This window comes from Gossypium arboreum, chromosome 6 (assembly GCF_025698485.1).
Source record: "Gossypium arboreum isolate Shixiya-1 chromosome 6, ASM2569848v2, whole genome shotgun sequence".
NCBI classification, from domain to species: domain Eukaryota; kingdom Viridiplantae; phylum Streptophyta; class Magnoliopsida; order Malvales; family Malvaceae; genus Gossypium; species Gossypium arboreum.
The window spans coordinates 11,657,523-11,673,978 of NC_069075.1; the positions used below are offsets into that span (position 1 = coordinate 11,657,523).

The 16,456-nt window shown below is 34.3% G+C and overlaps 2 protein-coding genes across 8 annotated transcripts in view; both read left to right on the forward strand.

Moving 5' to 3' along the window:
- The first annotated feature begins 5,991 nt into the window (after nt 1-5,991).
- Nucleotides 5,992-8,628, forward strand: LOC108486361 (F-box protein CPR1). 7 transcript variants are annotated; one of them, XR_008284247.1, is made up of 5 exons: nt 5,992-7,219; nt 7,553-7,617; nt 7,761-7,844; nt 8,013-8,113; nt 8,225-8,628. XR_008284247.1 is itself a non-coding variant. In XM_053029729.1 (3 exons), the coding sequence occupies exons 1-2, from the start codon at nt 6,141-6,143 to the stop codon at nt 7,590-7,592; spliced, it is 1,119 nt and encodes a 372-aa protein (XP_052885689.1). In that variant the 5' UTR covers nt 5,992-6,140; the 3' UTR covers nt 7,593-7,617; nt 8,225-8,628. The 7 variants fall into 7 exon arrangements, 2 of the variants coding, with proteins under 2 accessions (XP_052885689.1, XP_052885690.1); XR_008284249.1 differs by having other exon boundaries at nt 5,992-7,113; XR_008284246.1 differs by having other exon boundaries at nt 7,761-8,113.
- Nucleotides 8,629-9,929: 1,301 nt separating this feature from the next.
- Nucleotides 9,930-16,456, forward strand: part of LOC108484758 (E3 ubiquitin-protein ligase UPL5) — a 7,494-nt gene continuing 967 nt past the window's right edge. The window contains 3 exon segments of the mRNA XM_017788659.2: nt 9,930-12,042; nt 13,028-13,571; nt 13,573-13,615. Of these exon segments, the coding sequence (XP_017644148.2) occupies nt 10,176-12,042; nt 13,028-13,571; nt 13,573-13,615 (2,454 nt within the window). The 5' untranslated portion in view covers nt 9,930-10,175.

Consider the following 16,456-nt stretch of genomic DNA (forward strand, 5'->3'; position numbering starts at 1 on the left):
TTGCAAGCTCGCTCAACAAGTACCATGAACTCTTTAATTTCAAGTATACCAACTAGTAATTTAATGTCTTCATTTAAACTGTCTTCGAATCTTTTACACATGATATCTTCGGTTGAAACATATTCACGAGCATATCGACTAAGTCTCACAAATTTTCGCTCATACTCGGTTACGATCATACGACCTTGTTGCAATTCCAGAAATTCTTTGTGTTTCTGGTCAATAAATCTCTGGTTGATGTATTTCTTACGAAACTCAGTCTAAAAGAATTCCCAAGTCACTATCTCTTTTGGAACCACCAATACTAGTGTTTTCCACCAGTGATATGCGGTATCTTGTAATAAAGATATGACACACTTTAAACATTCGTCCGGAGTACAAGATAGCTCGTTAAACACACGGATAGTATTATCAAGCCACAATTTAGACCTCTTAGCATCATCATCATCATTAGCTTTAAATTTTCCGGCCCTGTGTTTTCTGATTTTATCTATAAGAGGACTGTTAAATCTCATCGATCAATCATCGGAGGTACCACAGGTATCAGAGATGGATTATTCGAGGGTAGAGGTTGTTGTACAGTCGGATTAGTTTGAATATACTGAGTAAACCATTCGTTCATCATTTGATAGAAGGCTTGCTTAGCCTTCCTCTCATGGCTACTCGAAATAGGTCGAGATTCAACTGGCATTGTCCTATGCGCGGGAGCAGGCGCTACGCTCTCAACATCATCAGCTACAGCTCTATCGGGATCCATTTACTATATGAAAGCATATTTTCAAATGTTAGAAGTCATCACACTATTGCAGTATAAAATATGGCATGTATAGCTAGACTCACACACATTACGTTAGCCCTAGAACCGACTAAATCGTAGCTCTGATACCAATAAAATGTAACACCCCTAACCCTTATCCGTCACTGGACTAGGGTTACGAGGCATTACTAAACATAAGTACAGTTCTGAACATTCTCAAATTAACACAGGTTATACTCATATATATACATGTAAAGCGTGTAAACAATTACATATTAAACATGCATTATAAATATATTGTAAAAATCAAACTTTACATTTCTTAATTCTAAACGTGCGCATATTTAAGCAAATAATATTATCACAAGGCATTTATTCCTTAACAAAACATATATACATATATCATTATAAATTTCACAATTTATACCAACCACATAAGCATCATATATATATATATATATATATATATATATACGTATACACTTTCATTATAAACCAAACCATAATGACAAGCATATTTCGCTTACATTCTCATATACATGTGCATATATATATAATCAACATCTTGCTAAAACTCATATAATTCCTATAGTTTACTATTGCACAAATTACTATTCATTTGGTCATTTATCATTGTCTCATTTACAAACCATATTAAACACAATAATTACAATAGATAATCATTATTTAAATTAATTAACCATACCTATATATTTAACCATTTAACTACTTTAAGTACACATGCATTTTCCATGCAAACCGAACCAAACTAATCTATGCATATTCGAACATACACATGCATCATTAACTTTTTTAATCTGTTATTAACCAAACCAAGTTTCATTCATTAATATATATCATATCCTATATCATGCATATCTAAATATACATTAAACAAGCTTAACATCTGAACTCATGTTTATAAATAACTAAACATACACCAAATTCGAATCATCTAACCATTTTTATTCAAATTTATACACACCATAACTGAATTATCAACCACAACTAAGTCCACCAATCATTTTCAAACTATTTCCAATACATATAGCACCAATCAAACAAATACCATTCATTCATTTCATATAACATTATAATCAAAACGGAATAAACCATTACCAAACATAACCATATCTAAACTTAGAAGTTAAGCCATATTCGCATGGCTCAAATTATACATACCAAGGTTGAACAAAATACATATTAGTCTATACATGCCATAAGTTCAAAAATAGATTTTTAAAAGTACCGAAGGTTGACGATAGTGTGGATGACTTCGATAATGATCCCCAAGCTCCTAACTTACAACCAAAATCTATAAAACAAAGTAACAAAAACACACAAAGTAAGCTAACTAAGCTCAGTAAGCCTTAAGCAAATTAAACAACTCAAATGATTAAATTAAACATTTCAAACAAGCCGAATTGTATCATTAATGTTATACTTTAACACAAAGAAGTTACCTTGGCCGAATGTTCAAGGTCAATTATAACACCACGAATACTTACCTATATAACCGAATAGACAATGTCCAATATATCATCTCATAAATACTTACATGAATGGCCGAATACACAAGGTTCATTATATCATCACATATGGCCGAACATACAAGTTAGATAGAACATCACATGTAGCCAAAATTTACAAATTCAATATGTATCATCACATATGTACATCACTATGTGGTCGAATATATATACAAGGTCATTTAGCTCAATTTTACTTGCTCACTTTCCATAACAACTTGAAATGTTATAAGCATAGACTTAAAAATAATTCACTGGCATAAAACCTGCTAGGCATAAACCTGAATCGGCACAAGGCCTGCTAGACCCAAGGTCTGATATTTATTCATCGGCACTAAGCCTGCTAGGCACAAAGCCAGATCAAATTCACCAGCACAAGGCTTGCTAGGCTCAAAGCCCGAATATCACAATTATAAAATCATTCCATAACAGTTCATATATCGAATCGTCCAAATATTCCATGTAATTCATACAACTTTCAGAGGTTTTAATTCAGTCGAATAAAACTCAACCACATTAATTCAATGTTAAACCACATTCGGCTATTGTACTATACAACTATAAAATTCGAATCATCATAGTAAGCCATTATATATTCGAATTAAACTATGTTTAATTGCTTAAAGACTTACCTCGGATATCGACGGACGTTAAAAATAGGCTATTCAATTATTTTTGCTTTTCCCCGATCCAAGTCCGATTTCTTTTGTTCTTGATCTATATAATTCCAAAATAACCTCATTTAAAGACAATTTCATTCAATTTAACCCAACAACACAGAATGGATAAATTACCATTTTACCCCTTATATTACATACTTTTACAAATTAATCCTAATTGCACAAAACACAAAATACACAAAATCTTACCACATCATAGTTAGGCCAAATCTTCCTTATGCTCATACTAATCCATATATTTCATTTATTTTGCATTTTAGTCCTTCAATTTATTATTTTTGAAATTTAGTCCTAATAATTCAAAATCATCAAAAACTCCAATACAAAACATATTAATCCAAAACATATCTTTCATAATTTATCATAAAACATCACAAAACACAATTATTCATCAATGGTATCACTCAAAATGTTCATCAAAATAAAAAATTCAAGCATGGGTAGGGTAGTACTCGAAGCAACGATCTCAAAAACGTAAAAATTATCAAAAATCGAGCTAGATACATACCTTAATCAAGCTTGTTAATGGCCGAACATCACAAAGCTATATTTTCTTTCTTTATTTCTCAAGTTTCGGCAAAAACAAGAATTATGCATGCTTATTTAATTTTTATGTTTTATTATAACTTATTATAATAACCATTTTACTTGAATAACCTTTGTAATAAAATAATAAACCATGATTTTATAAGGCTACTACCGTCCAATGCATATTATCATGGGCAATTTGCAACATAAATACTCCATATTAAAAAGCCACTAACAATTCAGCCTTTATGATTTAAACTATCAAGTTTTCATTTTACGCGATTAAGCCCTTTTATTTAATTAAGCACACAAACAATCAAATTTTTATACGAAACTTTCACACATGCTAATTCACATATAATAGACACAGAAAATAATATTTAAATATTTTTCTGACTTGAATTCGTGGTCCCGAAACTACTGTTCTGATTAGGGTCTAAATCAGACTGTTACAATTATACTGGAAATGAGTAAGATCATAGCTGAAAGACGCTATGGCATCATGATTCAAACAAGTAAGACCATAGCTAAAAGACGCTATGGCATCATGATTTAATGTGTAAGATCATAGTTGAATGACATTATGGTAACATGACAGAAATGGATAAGACCATAGTTGAAAAACACTATTGCATCATATCGGAAGTGTGTAAGACCGTAGCTGTAAGACGCTATGGCATCCTTTGCACAATTGTTTATTAGGTAATAGGCATAGGATGTTAAAAACATTATATAATATATGAGATGGATGTTTTGAATTTCATAGGTTATTGATGAATGTTAAATGTATTAAATGAAATGGGTATATAAAACAATTATATGGAATGAGATATTGTATGGAGAAATTTATATGAATTATTGAAACGAAATGTGATTTGCAAAATGATTATGTGTTAAATGTGTAATATGAAATGATTACATGAGATAGCTATTCGAAATGGTTATATATAAAAATAATATATGAAATGATTATATGAATCGATTATATGGAAATAATTATATAAAGTGTTTATACTGAAATGTTTATATAGATAGATCTATAAAATGGGACATTTGAAATAAACGCTTAAAATGGGAAATGTTAAATGAATAGATGTTGAATGAATTGTATATCTAATGTGATTACTTGTATATGTTTTATAACATGTGAAATGTTAAATGAATAGATGTTGAATAAATGGTATGTCTAATGTGTTTACTTGTATATGTTTTATAACATGAAAAGGTTATAAGTTTAGTATATGTGAACTCACTAATCTTGTGAGACTTATGATGTGTATAAGTTATGAATGAACTCATGACAATGATATTGAATTATCTTGTAAAATGTTTAAATTACATCCTTTTTGGTAAGTTAAAATTTAAGTTTATTACTAACTTACTAGGTTTTACGTAATCTTACCTCGTGTTGATTTTTCTTCCTTGTATATCGTCAGATACGAGTTGCCGATTGAATTGCTTTTGGAGATCACACTATCCAGCAACTTAATTGGTAACTAATGGTTCACTTTGGTCCGGTTATAAGTGGCATGTAAATAGGATTTTGGTATATCTATATGTTATAAGCATTATGGATGTGTTTTGTATCAATTGAAGTATGGGTTATGTTTATTGATGTGGATCTTAATTAATATTTTGGTTGATTGTGGTGTGAGATGGCAATGGTATGTCTATATAAGTGTTTTTAACCATTTGTTAAATGCCTTATGGTAGTTGTTTGATATTTGGTTCATTGGATGTGTATCAAATAGATGTATAGATATGTTTGATTGGTTTACAAGGTAGGAACATGTGTAAATTGAATATGTTTTGAAGGAATGAGAATAGTTAATATTTGTTTGGCTTGGCACTATATTTGTTTGGCTTGGCACTTAAGGAATGTGTAATGTTTTGGCTTGTTTAAGAAGTCAATTTAGGTGCAAACGGCCTGGGACATGGGTTGTCACACGACCGTGTGTCTTAGTGATTTTTAAGTGTAGGATTTTTCACACGGCCGTATGACCCCTGTCTACACTTTTTACTCGAAATTTCGTGGAAGTTTCAATTTAATTTAGATTTGATCCCAATTTGTTTTAAATGTTCCGTAAGCTTGAATTAGGTTTAAAATTAATTGAAAAGCATGGACATGATTTAATATGAATTATTTAGTTGAGTTTGATCGAATTATGAAAAAATTCTAAAGATTATTGTCATAATGTCTTATAGCTGGGTTAGGCGACTGAACCGGATGTAGGGTGTTACACAAACGCATCATTAATTTCTACACCTTTTTCACTTTCATCTTCTTCTTTTTTTACTTCAATCAATATTAAAAATAATATTTTTTAGATGACTAAAATGATAACAAATTAAAAATTAGATGATTAAAATGAAAAAGTAAATATGATGTAACATGTATAATTAATATCCCACTATTAGAGGTTTAACCTTGAAAAACTAAAATAAAAGAATCTTAAAAATTGAGTGATAAAATTAGAAGAATTTTAATTTGGCATACTTAAAAAGATTAAAATGGCATTGGTAATGGACCATAGTCCATGGGATATTAGTTTCTTACAGTGTAAACCGGGGGACAAAGAAAGTTAAAACTATTATCCTTTTCTTCCATTCCTACCAGTTTTTGACTCTCTGGAACTGGAGCCGAACATGGAAATGAAGGCAAATCTCTCACTCGACTTAATCGCCGACATCCTCAGCCGTTTACCCGTTAAGCATCTTCTATGCTTGCGATGCGTTTCCAAGCTGTGGCGATCTTTGATCGACGATCCCGATTTCATCAATCTGCACCTCCGCCACTCCCTCGACTCCCGCACTAACCACACCCTCATCCTCAAAAACACCGATCTTCACACCGCCGATCTCGCCTCCCTCGGCCCTTTCGCCAAGCTGGAACACCCTTTGATGAGCTACAACCATGGCGTCGAGATCCAGGGTTCTTGCAACGGCTTGCTCTGTATCCGTAACATAGTTGAAGACATGGCTATTTGGAACCCTTCCACTAGGAAGTACCAAGTTTTACCTTATCTCGGTTCTTGCAAGGGTTACGTCTGCGGATTCGGGCACGACCCGATTGCCGATGATTACAAGGTGGTTAAAATTATTCAGCTGGGTGGGGCTGATGGTAAGCCTTTGGAATCGGAGGTTAAAGTATGCAGCTTGAAGAGAAATAGGTGGAGGAAAATTCAAGATATCCCTTGTGATTCTTCCTTCCCTGTAGCCAATGGGGTTTTTGCTATTCTCACTCAAAAACTTGATTTTTCGGAGGAAAATACGATTGTTGCGTTGGATTTAGCTACTGAAAGTTTCAGGGAAGTGCCTCAACCGGAGTGCGAAAGAATGATATATCAATTGAATGTTGGAGTATTGGGAGGATGTTTATGTGTGGTAGCTAATCATGGTGATGCTCGAGTTGATCTTTGGGTGATGAAAGAATATGGGGTGAAGGAGTCTTGGACTATACTATTTTCTCTTGCAAGTGAAGATGTGATTGGTTCATTGAGGTTTCTCAAGCCTCTGGCTTACTCTAGCTGTGGTAATCAAGTTTTGTTGGAACATGATAAGATAAATCTTTTCTGGTATGATTTGGAAAAGAAGAAAGCTGATGATGTCTGGGTCCCTGGTATGCCCTTTTCCTATGAAACTGAGGTTTGCTTGCAAAGCCTTGTTTCACTTAATGTCAAGAGAAGGCAGCAAAATGGAGAGGATAATAGGGATATCAAAAAGATGTAAGCAACTCTCACTTTGCCCCTTCTCCAGCATCTACTTGTTGACAATAACATATCATTAGATGATTTACAGTAGGGGTTAAAGCTTTCAGTTAAATGGAAAAAGGCCAATCTAAGTTTCTTGTCATAGGAGATTCTGTTTTATGAAACTTCAATAACCCTGTTGGTTTGAACCTAAAACAGTGAAGCCTTATGAAGGCAGTAAGGCTTTTACCATTGGCATGCCGAAGTATGAGCAAATAGGGCTCCGGCATGCAAGTAGCTGTATATTAATGGCAGTATGATTGCTTTGGTGCAACTTATTCTCATGGATGTTTTCTGGATTTTTTTCAGGGATGATTTCCTATCAGAGGGGTTCAAATTAGTGTTATAGTCAAGTGGGAAAAACAAGGAAAAAGGTAAGCAGGAATAGCAAATGTACCATGATTTCCACACTGCTGGTTGATATTAATTCTTGACTGTTGCATGTTTGCTTTATATTCGATGCCGGAGTTAAAGTTGTTTATTTACTATAGACACTTATGTGCATGAGTTGCTGCAGGATTGTTGGCCCTTGGTTCCTAGATGAAATTGTCATAAGGGTGCAATTTAGTAAATTACTCATCAACTCTATTGAAACATCAAGGTCTCCATTCTAGCCATTTTTAATTTTCTTCTGATTCCTGTTGATTTTACCTTGTTATATATTTTAACAAAATCCTTGAAAGCAAGCTGACTTAATGGTTTTTGTAATGTCACTAATATATACATAGTTTCTTTCTGATTGTTGATGTGCTTGCAAGTATGGAATCAGGATAACATTGTGATCCTGGTTGAGTAGCTATGCTGAACCTGGTATTTCGAGTTCAAGAACTTTTTTGCTGTTTGTGATCCGACTCATAGTTGCATATACAAGTTCAGTTTTCTGGCCTAGTTTCGATGGTTTTGGTAGTTGAATTAACATGATATGGCTTAAGCATTCTCTTCAAACCTCATCAACTCTAACTAGTATTAAATATCTATCAGAATGTGCACTGGTCTTCTGGAGTGGAAGGTACCAAAAGTCCTATCTTGGTTTCTTACCAGCTTAAAGTCTGTAATTCTCATATCACCTCCAAAGGCAATTCAAAAACATTCTTGAAAGCGCATCTGTCATTACTTTCACTCCGATACCGTGTAGAGTTTGACTGCTTTTGAGCGAGGAAGTGACGACATGCTATTCGAAGAAAGACAAGGCTTGAGTTCCAATTCTCTTAGGGTTCTAGAATTAATGCAACTCAAAGCTAGGTTGTAGTAATCAATCAGATTGCTTTCTTTTACTTTAGCTCCCGAGTTTCTGGCTCTGTTATATTTTTCCGCAGCATGTGTTGCTGGGTGTTTTTTGGGTGAAATACTATTGTTTAAAGCAGAAGGATGGATGTTTGATAAAATTTTAGACCTTGTTAATATATATAGATATATGCTTATCTGTTAATGCAGCATTCTTGTACTTGGTAAACAATGACCAGAACCAAAATCAAGTATCATGAAGGACCAAACTTCAAAGTAAACAATTGAATTTTGAGCTAAATAGAAATAATACCAAAGAAATATCCTTTCAAGAATATCAAAAACCCTAAACCATGTGATCACAAATCTTAAAAAGACATGTCACTATGTTCCAAAAGCATTTTCCTACGTAAAATAGCTTTTTATGTGTTGTGTGTGTATGTAATCATGTTGGCCATAATTATTAGTGAAAAGCCGAACTGATATTGAACTACTTAGCTGCTAAATCGCTTTGGGACATTTGACTTTGTATGCTGCAATTTTAGAGTTTTTGAAGGTGAAATAATCAATGGCATGGGACAAGTAACCAGTTACTAGGCCCTCCTTAGCTCACTCATCTCGTCTCTCTCTTTTTCCAAGAAATAAGGGTAAAATAACAAAAAGAAAAGTAATCCACTCGGTTTAGGGAAACTGCAAGGTAACCAGGCAGGAATTGCTTGTTTATATAAAATATAAAAAAAATGGTCTATAAAGTTACAATTTTGCTGCCGACTAATTCAAAGGGTACGTTTTTTTAAAAATTAAAGCTTTCCTCCATTCTTGCTAAAAATATTATTCATAATAATTTATGTAATACTTCAAAACAAAAAATATTATAATCAGATCAATCAAGAAAAAAATATCAATAGACCCCAGAGATCTACCACGTTAGTAATAAATATAAGTATCTTCTTCGTCATCTCGAATTTATTACTATCATTATTATCCATCACGATAAAATTTTTTGAGAATTATTTTTAATAGATCTGGCGATTTAGCGATAATTTTATATTGAAAAATCTCATATATTTGCTTGAACATAACTAAAAATTAAAAATAAAATATTTATTTTTTTAAAAAAATACATACAACAAAACAAAACTAAATTAAAAAAAAATATGTACTATTAACAAAATAAAATCACAATAATATCAACTGAAATTAAAAATAAAATAAAACTGAAAAAAAAACCACAACAGAGTTAATTTGAAATAATATATGTAAGATAAATACATAAATTAATTCAAACTTAATATTGAAGATAAATAAAAATATTTATATTTAAAATTAAAAATGAAAAAAATTGTAAAAGATTAACTACTGAACTGGGTGAGGTAAATACCTTGAAAAAAAATCACAAATAAAAACGGTGCAACCGTCCACATCAGATAATTCACTGCAATACATTTTTGGTAATTTAAGTAATAAAGAGAAATAAATAAAAATAAAAAAATATGGCGTAAAATAACAGCCTTTGCAGCTAAGGTGATGACGGCTGTATGTAAGCAAGTGGTATAGGCGAACGAGAGCGGATCATTGGCATTCAATTGCTTTTCCTTTTAATCTCCTTTATTCAATCTTTACAAAAGCAGAAGGGTAAGGGTTTTTCATCTGTTTTGGTTCGAGGGTTTTTTTTTGTTTTTTTGTTTTTACCCATATATCTCTCTCTATGTGCTCTCCCCCACCGCAGCAGGCTGGGGGCTTCCACCGTCCAATGTCTCTTTTCCAATCCGCCGCCGTTGATCAACTCTCCAACGGCTACGATCACCGCCTTTCCTCTAAGCGTAAGTTTGACGATTATGCCTTTTCTTTCGACGAGGAGGATCCTTTAGTCCCCGTCAGGATGCGAAAAGACGATCATACCCATCAAGGCGCTTATCCGATTACGGCCGTTCATCACTCGTCCAAAGCGCCCGCTTCCTCTTTCCCCACCTCCCTCGTCGATTCTCTCCCTTCCTCCTCCGATGTTCCGTCGTCGTCCTCCTCGTGTTCCTCTTCCCGCCTCCAATTCTTCATCCGGATGATCTCCGAAGGGAACACCATTGTCGTCCAGGCTAATTCGGAGGACACCGTGAAATCCCTACACGAAAGGATTCAGGTGATGACCGGAATTCCGGTGATAGAACAGCGTTTAATTTATCGCGGGAAACAACTCCAGTGGGAGCAATCCCTAGCTGATTGTTCCATCCAAAACGACGCCGGACTCCAACTCGTTGGCCGTATGCGGTCGACGGACCACCCACAAACCTGGCAGGTCATGGACGACATGATCTCCGTTATTTGCCGCCTTTGCCGAGGAGAAACACCCCCTTCCCCGACCAAACACATCAAAGACTGCCTGACCAACTTTTTTACGATTGCTCCAAAGGACAATAATGACTCCGGCCCTGCTCACTTGCAGATATTTATGGCATCTTCGGCTCCTGCCGCTTTGGTAATGCTTTATATGTCTCCTATTAAAAAGAATAAGATGTGTGCTGATGATTCAATAAGGCATATATTAACTCAATATAGGAGTGCATTACCAAAACATTTGCATTCTTATTGTGCACCTATACTATTAGAGTTCTGCAAGCTCCTAAGGAAGGTTGTTAGCGAAGATAGTTTGTATGAGGCGTGCCGGAGTGCACTTGGGATGTTGTTGGAAAGTGTTGGCACTTCCAGGGGTTTAATGCTGCCAGAGGTTAAAGGGTTGATTGTCATACAAGATATTTTCCCCTTTGTTAGTGAGTTGGCTGATAAGATATCTAAGAACTTGGAATCCAGTGTAGATTCTACCAGTAGTGGGGAACCATTATCGAGTGATGTGAGGGATTTCACAGCGTTCTTGAACCCTTTGCGGTCTACCATTCTTGAGAGAGTGGCGTTCCGGATTCCCATATCAGTTAAGTGGAAAAAGAAGGATAACAGCAATCCTCCTTATGGGGAAGCAGTTGAGTTTCTTCATACTATATTTAATGATTTGTTGGGTAAAATGGAAAATTGCCTTATCAGAGTGGAGGAAAACTTAGCCGCAACGGGAAGCAGTGAAGGTGAATATCTTAGTTCAGAGTGGTCTCAGTATCTTGCCATTTTGAAGGAACTGAATGGCATCTCAAAACTTTATCAGGGAGCTGAAGAGCAGTTTTGGATGCTTTTGAGGAATAGAAAATCTTCATTATGTGCCTTAATTATTAGGTTTGCAAAGCGAAATGAAGATAATCGGTGGCTACTTGAGCACAAGGATGTCACTGATTTTGAATCCAGAAGGCATTTGGCCATGATGATGTTTCCTGAGGTAAAAGAAGATTATGAGGAATTACATGAGATGCTCATTGACAGGTCTCAGTTATTGTCTGAGTCATTTCAGTACATTGCTCATGCTAACCCTGAATCACTGCATGCTGGTCTATTCATGGAATTTAAAAATGAAGAAGCTACTGGCCCTGGTGTATTGAGGGAGTGGTTTTTCTTGGTATGCCAAGCTATATTCAATCCAGAGAATGCCCTTTTCGTGCCTTGCTCAAATGATCGTAGAAGATTTTTTCCTAATCCTGGTAAGATTCCTCTGAACTTCTTTTTCTTACCATCCTGCCTGACTATGATATATTTCATAATCCTTATTTTGCAAGAGAGATGGGGCTTTTCAAAGCTTATGATGACAGATGAAATAATTTCAATTAGCAATTAATATATTACAAATGCTGTTACTAGATTTGTTAACATTTGTGCTTTTTAGCCACTTGATGTAAGTAAGAACAGAATGAAGTTTACAGGGCCGTGAAAAGGAGAAATGATGACTCTTTCAGGCTTGCTTTTATCTCTTCTCTATGTCTGTGTTCCCCTGTTTTGATTATAAACATGAATTCAGGTAGTAGAAATGGAAATTTCTCGAGGACTGTCTTTGCAGCTAGTACTGGTCGAATTGGATGTGTGCAGGCTGTGGCATGATTGAAAGCACCTCACATGTTACACCATCTCAGTTTGAAACTCTCCCAAAAGTTACATGTTATCACTATTAAACATAGACACAGGCAAATACTAGCTTGAGATTTGGTATGAGAAAGAGGCAGAAGAGAGAATGAGCTAGAATGGAAAACAATGAAATGGGTGTGAGAGAGAGAGAGAGAGAGGCAACCCAAGATGAAAGTAAGGCTTTGAATCTGGTGGAAAATGAAAATTGCGAGAGTGAGATGCACATTAAGATGAGAATATTTGATGCTTATCTAGATTTCTTTAATTGTTGACCAACCACCATGCAAGATGGAACTTGTCTGCGTCTCCATCAGATATGTAATTAACTTCCAAGACATGGGTTCGATTTTTGGGCATTGCTCTTGAAACCTAGTTCTACTTTTTGCTTCTTGCTTGTTTGAAATATTTATATAATGAGATTCCTTTGAAATGTTCATTTATTATTAATTATTGTCATTGTTGTTAAAGCCTTGTATGCAAAAATCTTATGATACCTCATGAGTTGTGCAGATTTCCTAATCACTCTGCCCAGGTATTTGTTGATTATGTGTTTTCTTCTGTATGCAGCATCTAGAGTGGATCCTTCTCATCTTGAATATTTCAGATTTGCTGGCCGTGTGATTGCATTAGCATTGATGCATAAAGTGCAAGTGGGTGTTGTGTTTGATCGTGTATTTTTCCAACAATTGGCGGGAATGCATATCTCTTTGGAAGATATACGAGAGACAGATCCATGCTTGTATAGCAGCTGCAAGAAGATTCTGGAGATGGATGCTGAGTTTATTGATTCAGATGCTTTGGGATTGACATTTGTCAGAGAAGTTGAGGAGTTAGGATCCAGGAGACTTGTTGAGCTGGTTGCTGGTGGGAAAAACATTGTTGTAAATAGCAAGAATAGGCAGGAATATGTTAATCTTCTTATTCGGGATCGATTTGTAACGTCCATTTCTGAACAGGTAGACCATTTTTCCCAAGGTTTTGGCCATATTCTTTCTAACTCAAGGCTGCAGAAGTTCTTTTTTCAAAGTTTAGAGCTCGAGGACCTTGATTGGATGCTATATGGAAGTGAAAGTCCCATTTGTATTGAAGACTGGAAGGCACATACTGAGTACAAGCTACACAGAAAATGATCCTCAAATAAACTGGTTCTGGGAGGTAAGGGCACAGGATTTATTTAAATCATGCTAAGGTCTCGGTATACCTTCTTTTTCTTTTTATTTTAAAAAATAAAGAAGGAAAATCTATATCTTCCTATACTTTTTCGTGCACCTTATCACACATTCGTAGTCTTGTTTAAAAGCAGGGACCATATGGATGTATCTCAAATTGATTACACATTAATGGTACAACTAGTCAGAAAATTGTATCAGCAGCCTTTACTTCTGTACAACCTTTTTTGATGGTTTGATTTGTTGCAAATCACAATCCAAGTTTTACGTATTTTGAGTAGATACTTGCATCTTGTATATAAAATTCTGAACTGCTCTGGAATAGTGATCGGGAAACCACCTCAGTAGGCAAAGAATAAGCCCATAATGTTCTCGGTGTTTATGAACCAATGCTTAAGAAGTAGATGGTGCATGATTTAGTGGAAAGTATCCCTCATGGATGAAACTGTTGTTTTATTATTGTATTAGCATTTAGCTTTTGTCTGCTTGGAGAATGTATAATTACCAGTGTCAGATTATTCAGGCTTTGACATTAACCTTAAGTAATGATTATAAATATATGAATCACCTGAATCAACTCTGTATTTCTTGAAACACATATTCGGTTTCTGAATCTTAAACAGTCATCAACATCAACTCGAAACTTTGAATCCACATTTGAATCACATTGAACCCCGTTCACTATCAAATCATTGTCGATTTTTTGGACTTCACAAATGTAACACCCCCTACCCGTATTCCTGGCCTAGAATAGGGTACGAGACATTATCGAACTTAATATGATCAATCATGTAAAAATCGGCCATAAAATTTCTTCTAAATTAAAAACTTTCATACATATGTTTAACGTCACTTATATGGGCCTACGGGGCCCAAAACATACATTCAGGGTGGTTCGGGACCAAACCGTAAACATATGAAACTTTTGTAACACTTAGAAAATTTTCACACTTTGGAGAGTCACACGCCGTGTTTTCAACCCGTGTAACTCTCTGCTTATAACTTCATCACCCTTGTCATCGTACACTTCATATAAATAACAAGAAACGTGTATGGGCTCAATTCTCATTAAATTTCTCATATATATCGTAATTTCACGTTATGTATTCATACAACATATATTAGCCATATCTCGTAATCTAAATATATTTTCATAACAACTTATCTTGATTTCATACTATTTCATATTTAAGCTTAAATAACCAAAGTATTTGAAATATCATCTTTATGCAAATAGTATACATGAGGTATATAATTCCATAATTATGAATAAACACATTTATCAAACATTTTCCATATTCATATATCAATGTCTCATGTCTCCATATATCAATAACCGTCATTTTCATGAATTCCAAGTTCAATTTCATTATTATTTGTCTCGTGTTCAATTTATTCCATGTCAGAACTTTATTCATTAAAACATTTGAATTATCAATACATATGGATAGTACATTCAAGATGAACAATTATATAATCACAAATGAATTCATTTATCAACCAAGTTCTATACTCATATCTTATCAACTCGTACTTCCTTGTATCATATAATTCCATGTAACACTTACCAAACTTTGTCAAATTAGTGAACATCTTACGGAATTGAGTACTTCGTTTTCTCGATGCCATAGTTCAACTATGGTCTTACACATCTTCACATAATGATGCCATAGCCCAGCTATGGTCTTACACATATTCATATATCGATGCCATAGCTACTATTGTAACACCCCCTATCCATATCCATTGCCGGAAGAGGTACGAGGCATTACGGAGTTTATTGAACATTTTCAGATAATTCTGAGTCATTTATTATTCATATTTTGAAAATAATCATAACGTCTCTCTATTGGGCACTTGAAGCCCCAAACATGCATTAAAAACCAACCGGAATTAAATCGGGATCATAAAAAATTTCGTAAAATCTTAAATATTTTCATCTAAGTACTTACCATTTCAATGCTTCTTATAATTAAACATGTTACCATTCAATCAATAGCTTGACACTTGTCTAAGCGTCAAACAACATCATTGTTAGTATACTTGCACATATTTCATATAAATTCAACATTGATATACTTATTTTCTCGACATGTCACGCTTGAGTTTAATAATTGCCTTTACTTACATAATTTCCTTGTATCAACATATCAAAGATAATCATATATGTATATGTCATGAAACATATCATTCTCTTACCGTTTCTTCATAAGTATATGTCAATCATTTCATTATATCAATATTTCATGCTCCATCATTTCCATTTATTTTATGTATATTTATTAGGTAAAGTTTATATCAAACTTAACATAAATTATATCTTATTCTTATTTCGTTTATCTATCTTCATAATTATTTCATACAACTATTTTGTACATACATTTCCATATGACCAGTTCTTGTAAACATTTTACACAACCGTTTCATATAACCATTCGTCATCTGATACATATTACCTGAATATCAATTGTTCAATAGATGTCATCGCGTCTCCCATCCATGGTCTTATATATCTGTGACAAGATGCCATAGTGTCTTTCAACTATGGTCTTACTCATTTTTTGTCAGGTTGTCATGGTATCTTTCAACCATGGTCTTGTTCATTTCATGTTACATTGCCATGGTATCTTTCAACCATGGTCTTACACATTTCATATCATGTTGCCATGGTATCTTTCAACCATGGTCTTACACATTTCATATCCTGTTGCCATGGTATCTTTCAACCATGGTCTTACACATTTCATATCATGTTGCCATGGTATCTTTCAACCATGGTCTTACACATTTCATTTCAGAAAGCACACTTCCGCGAACCTCATCCTTA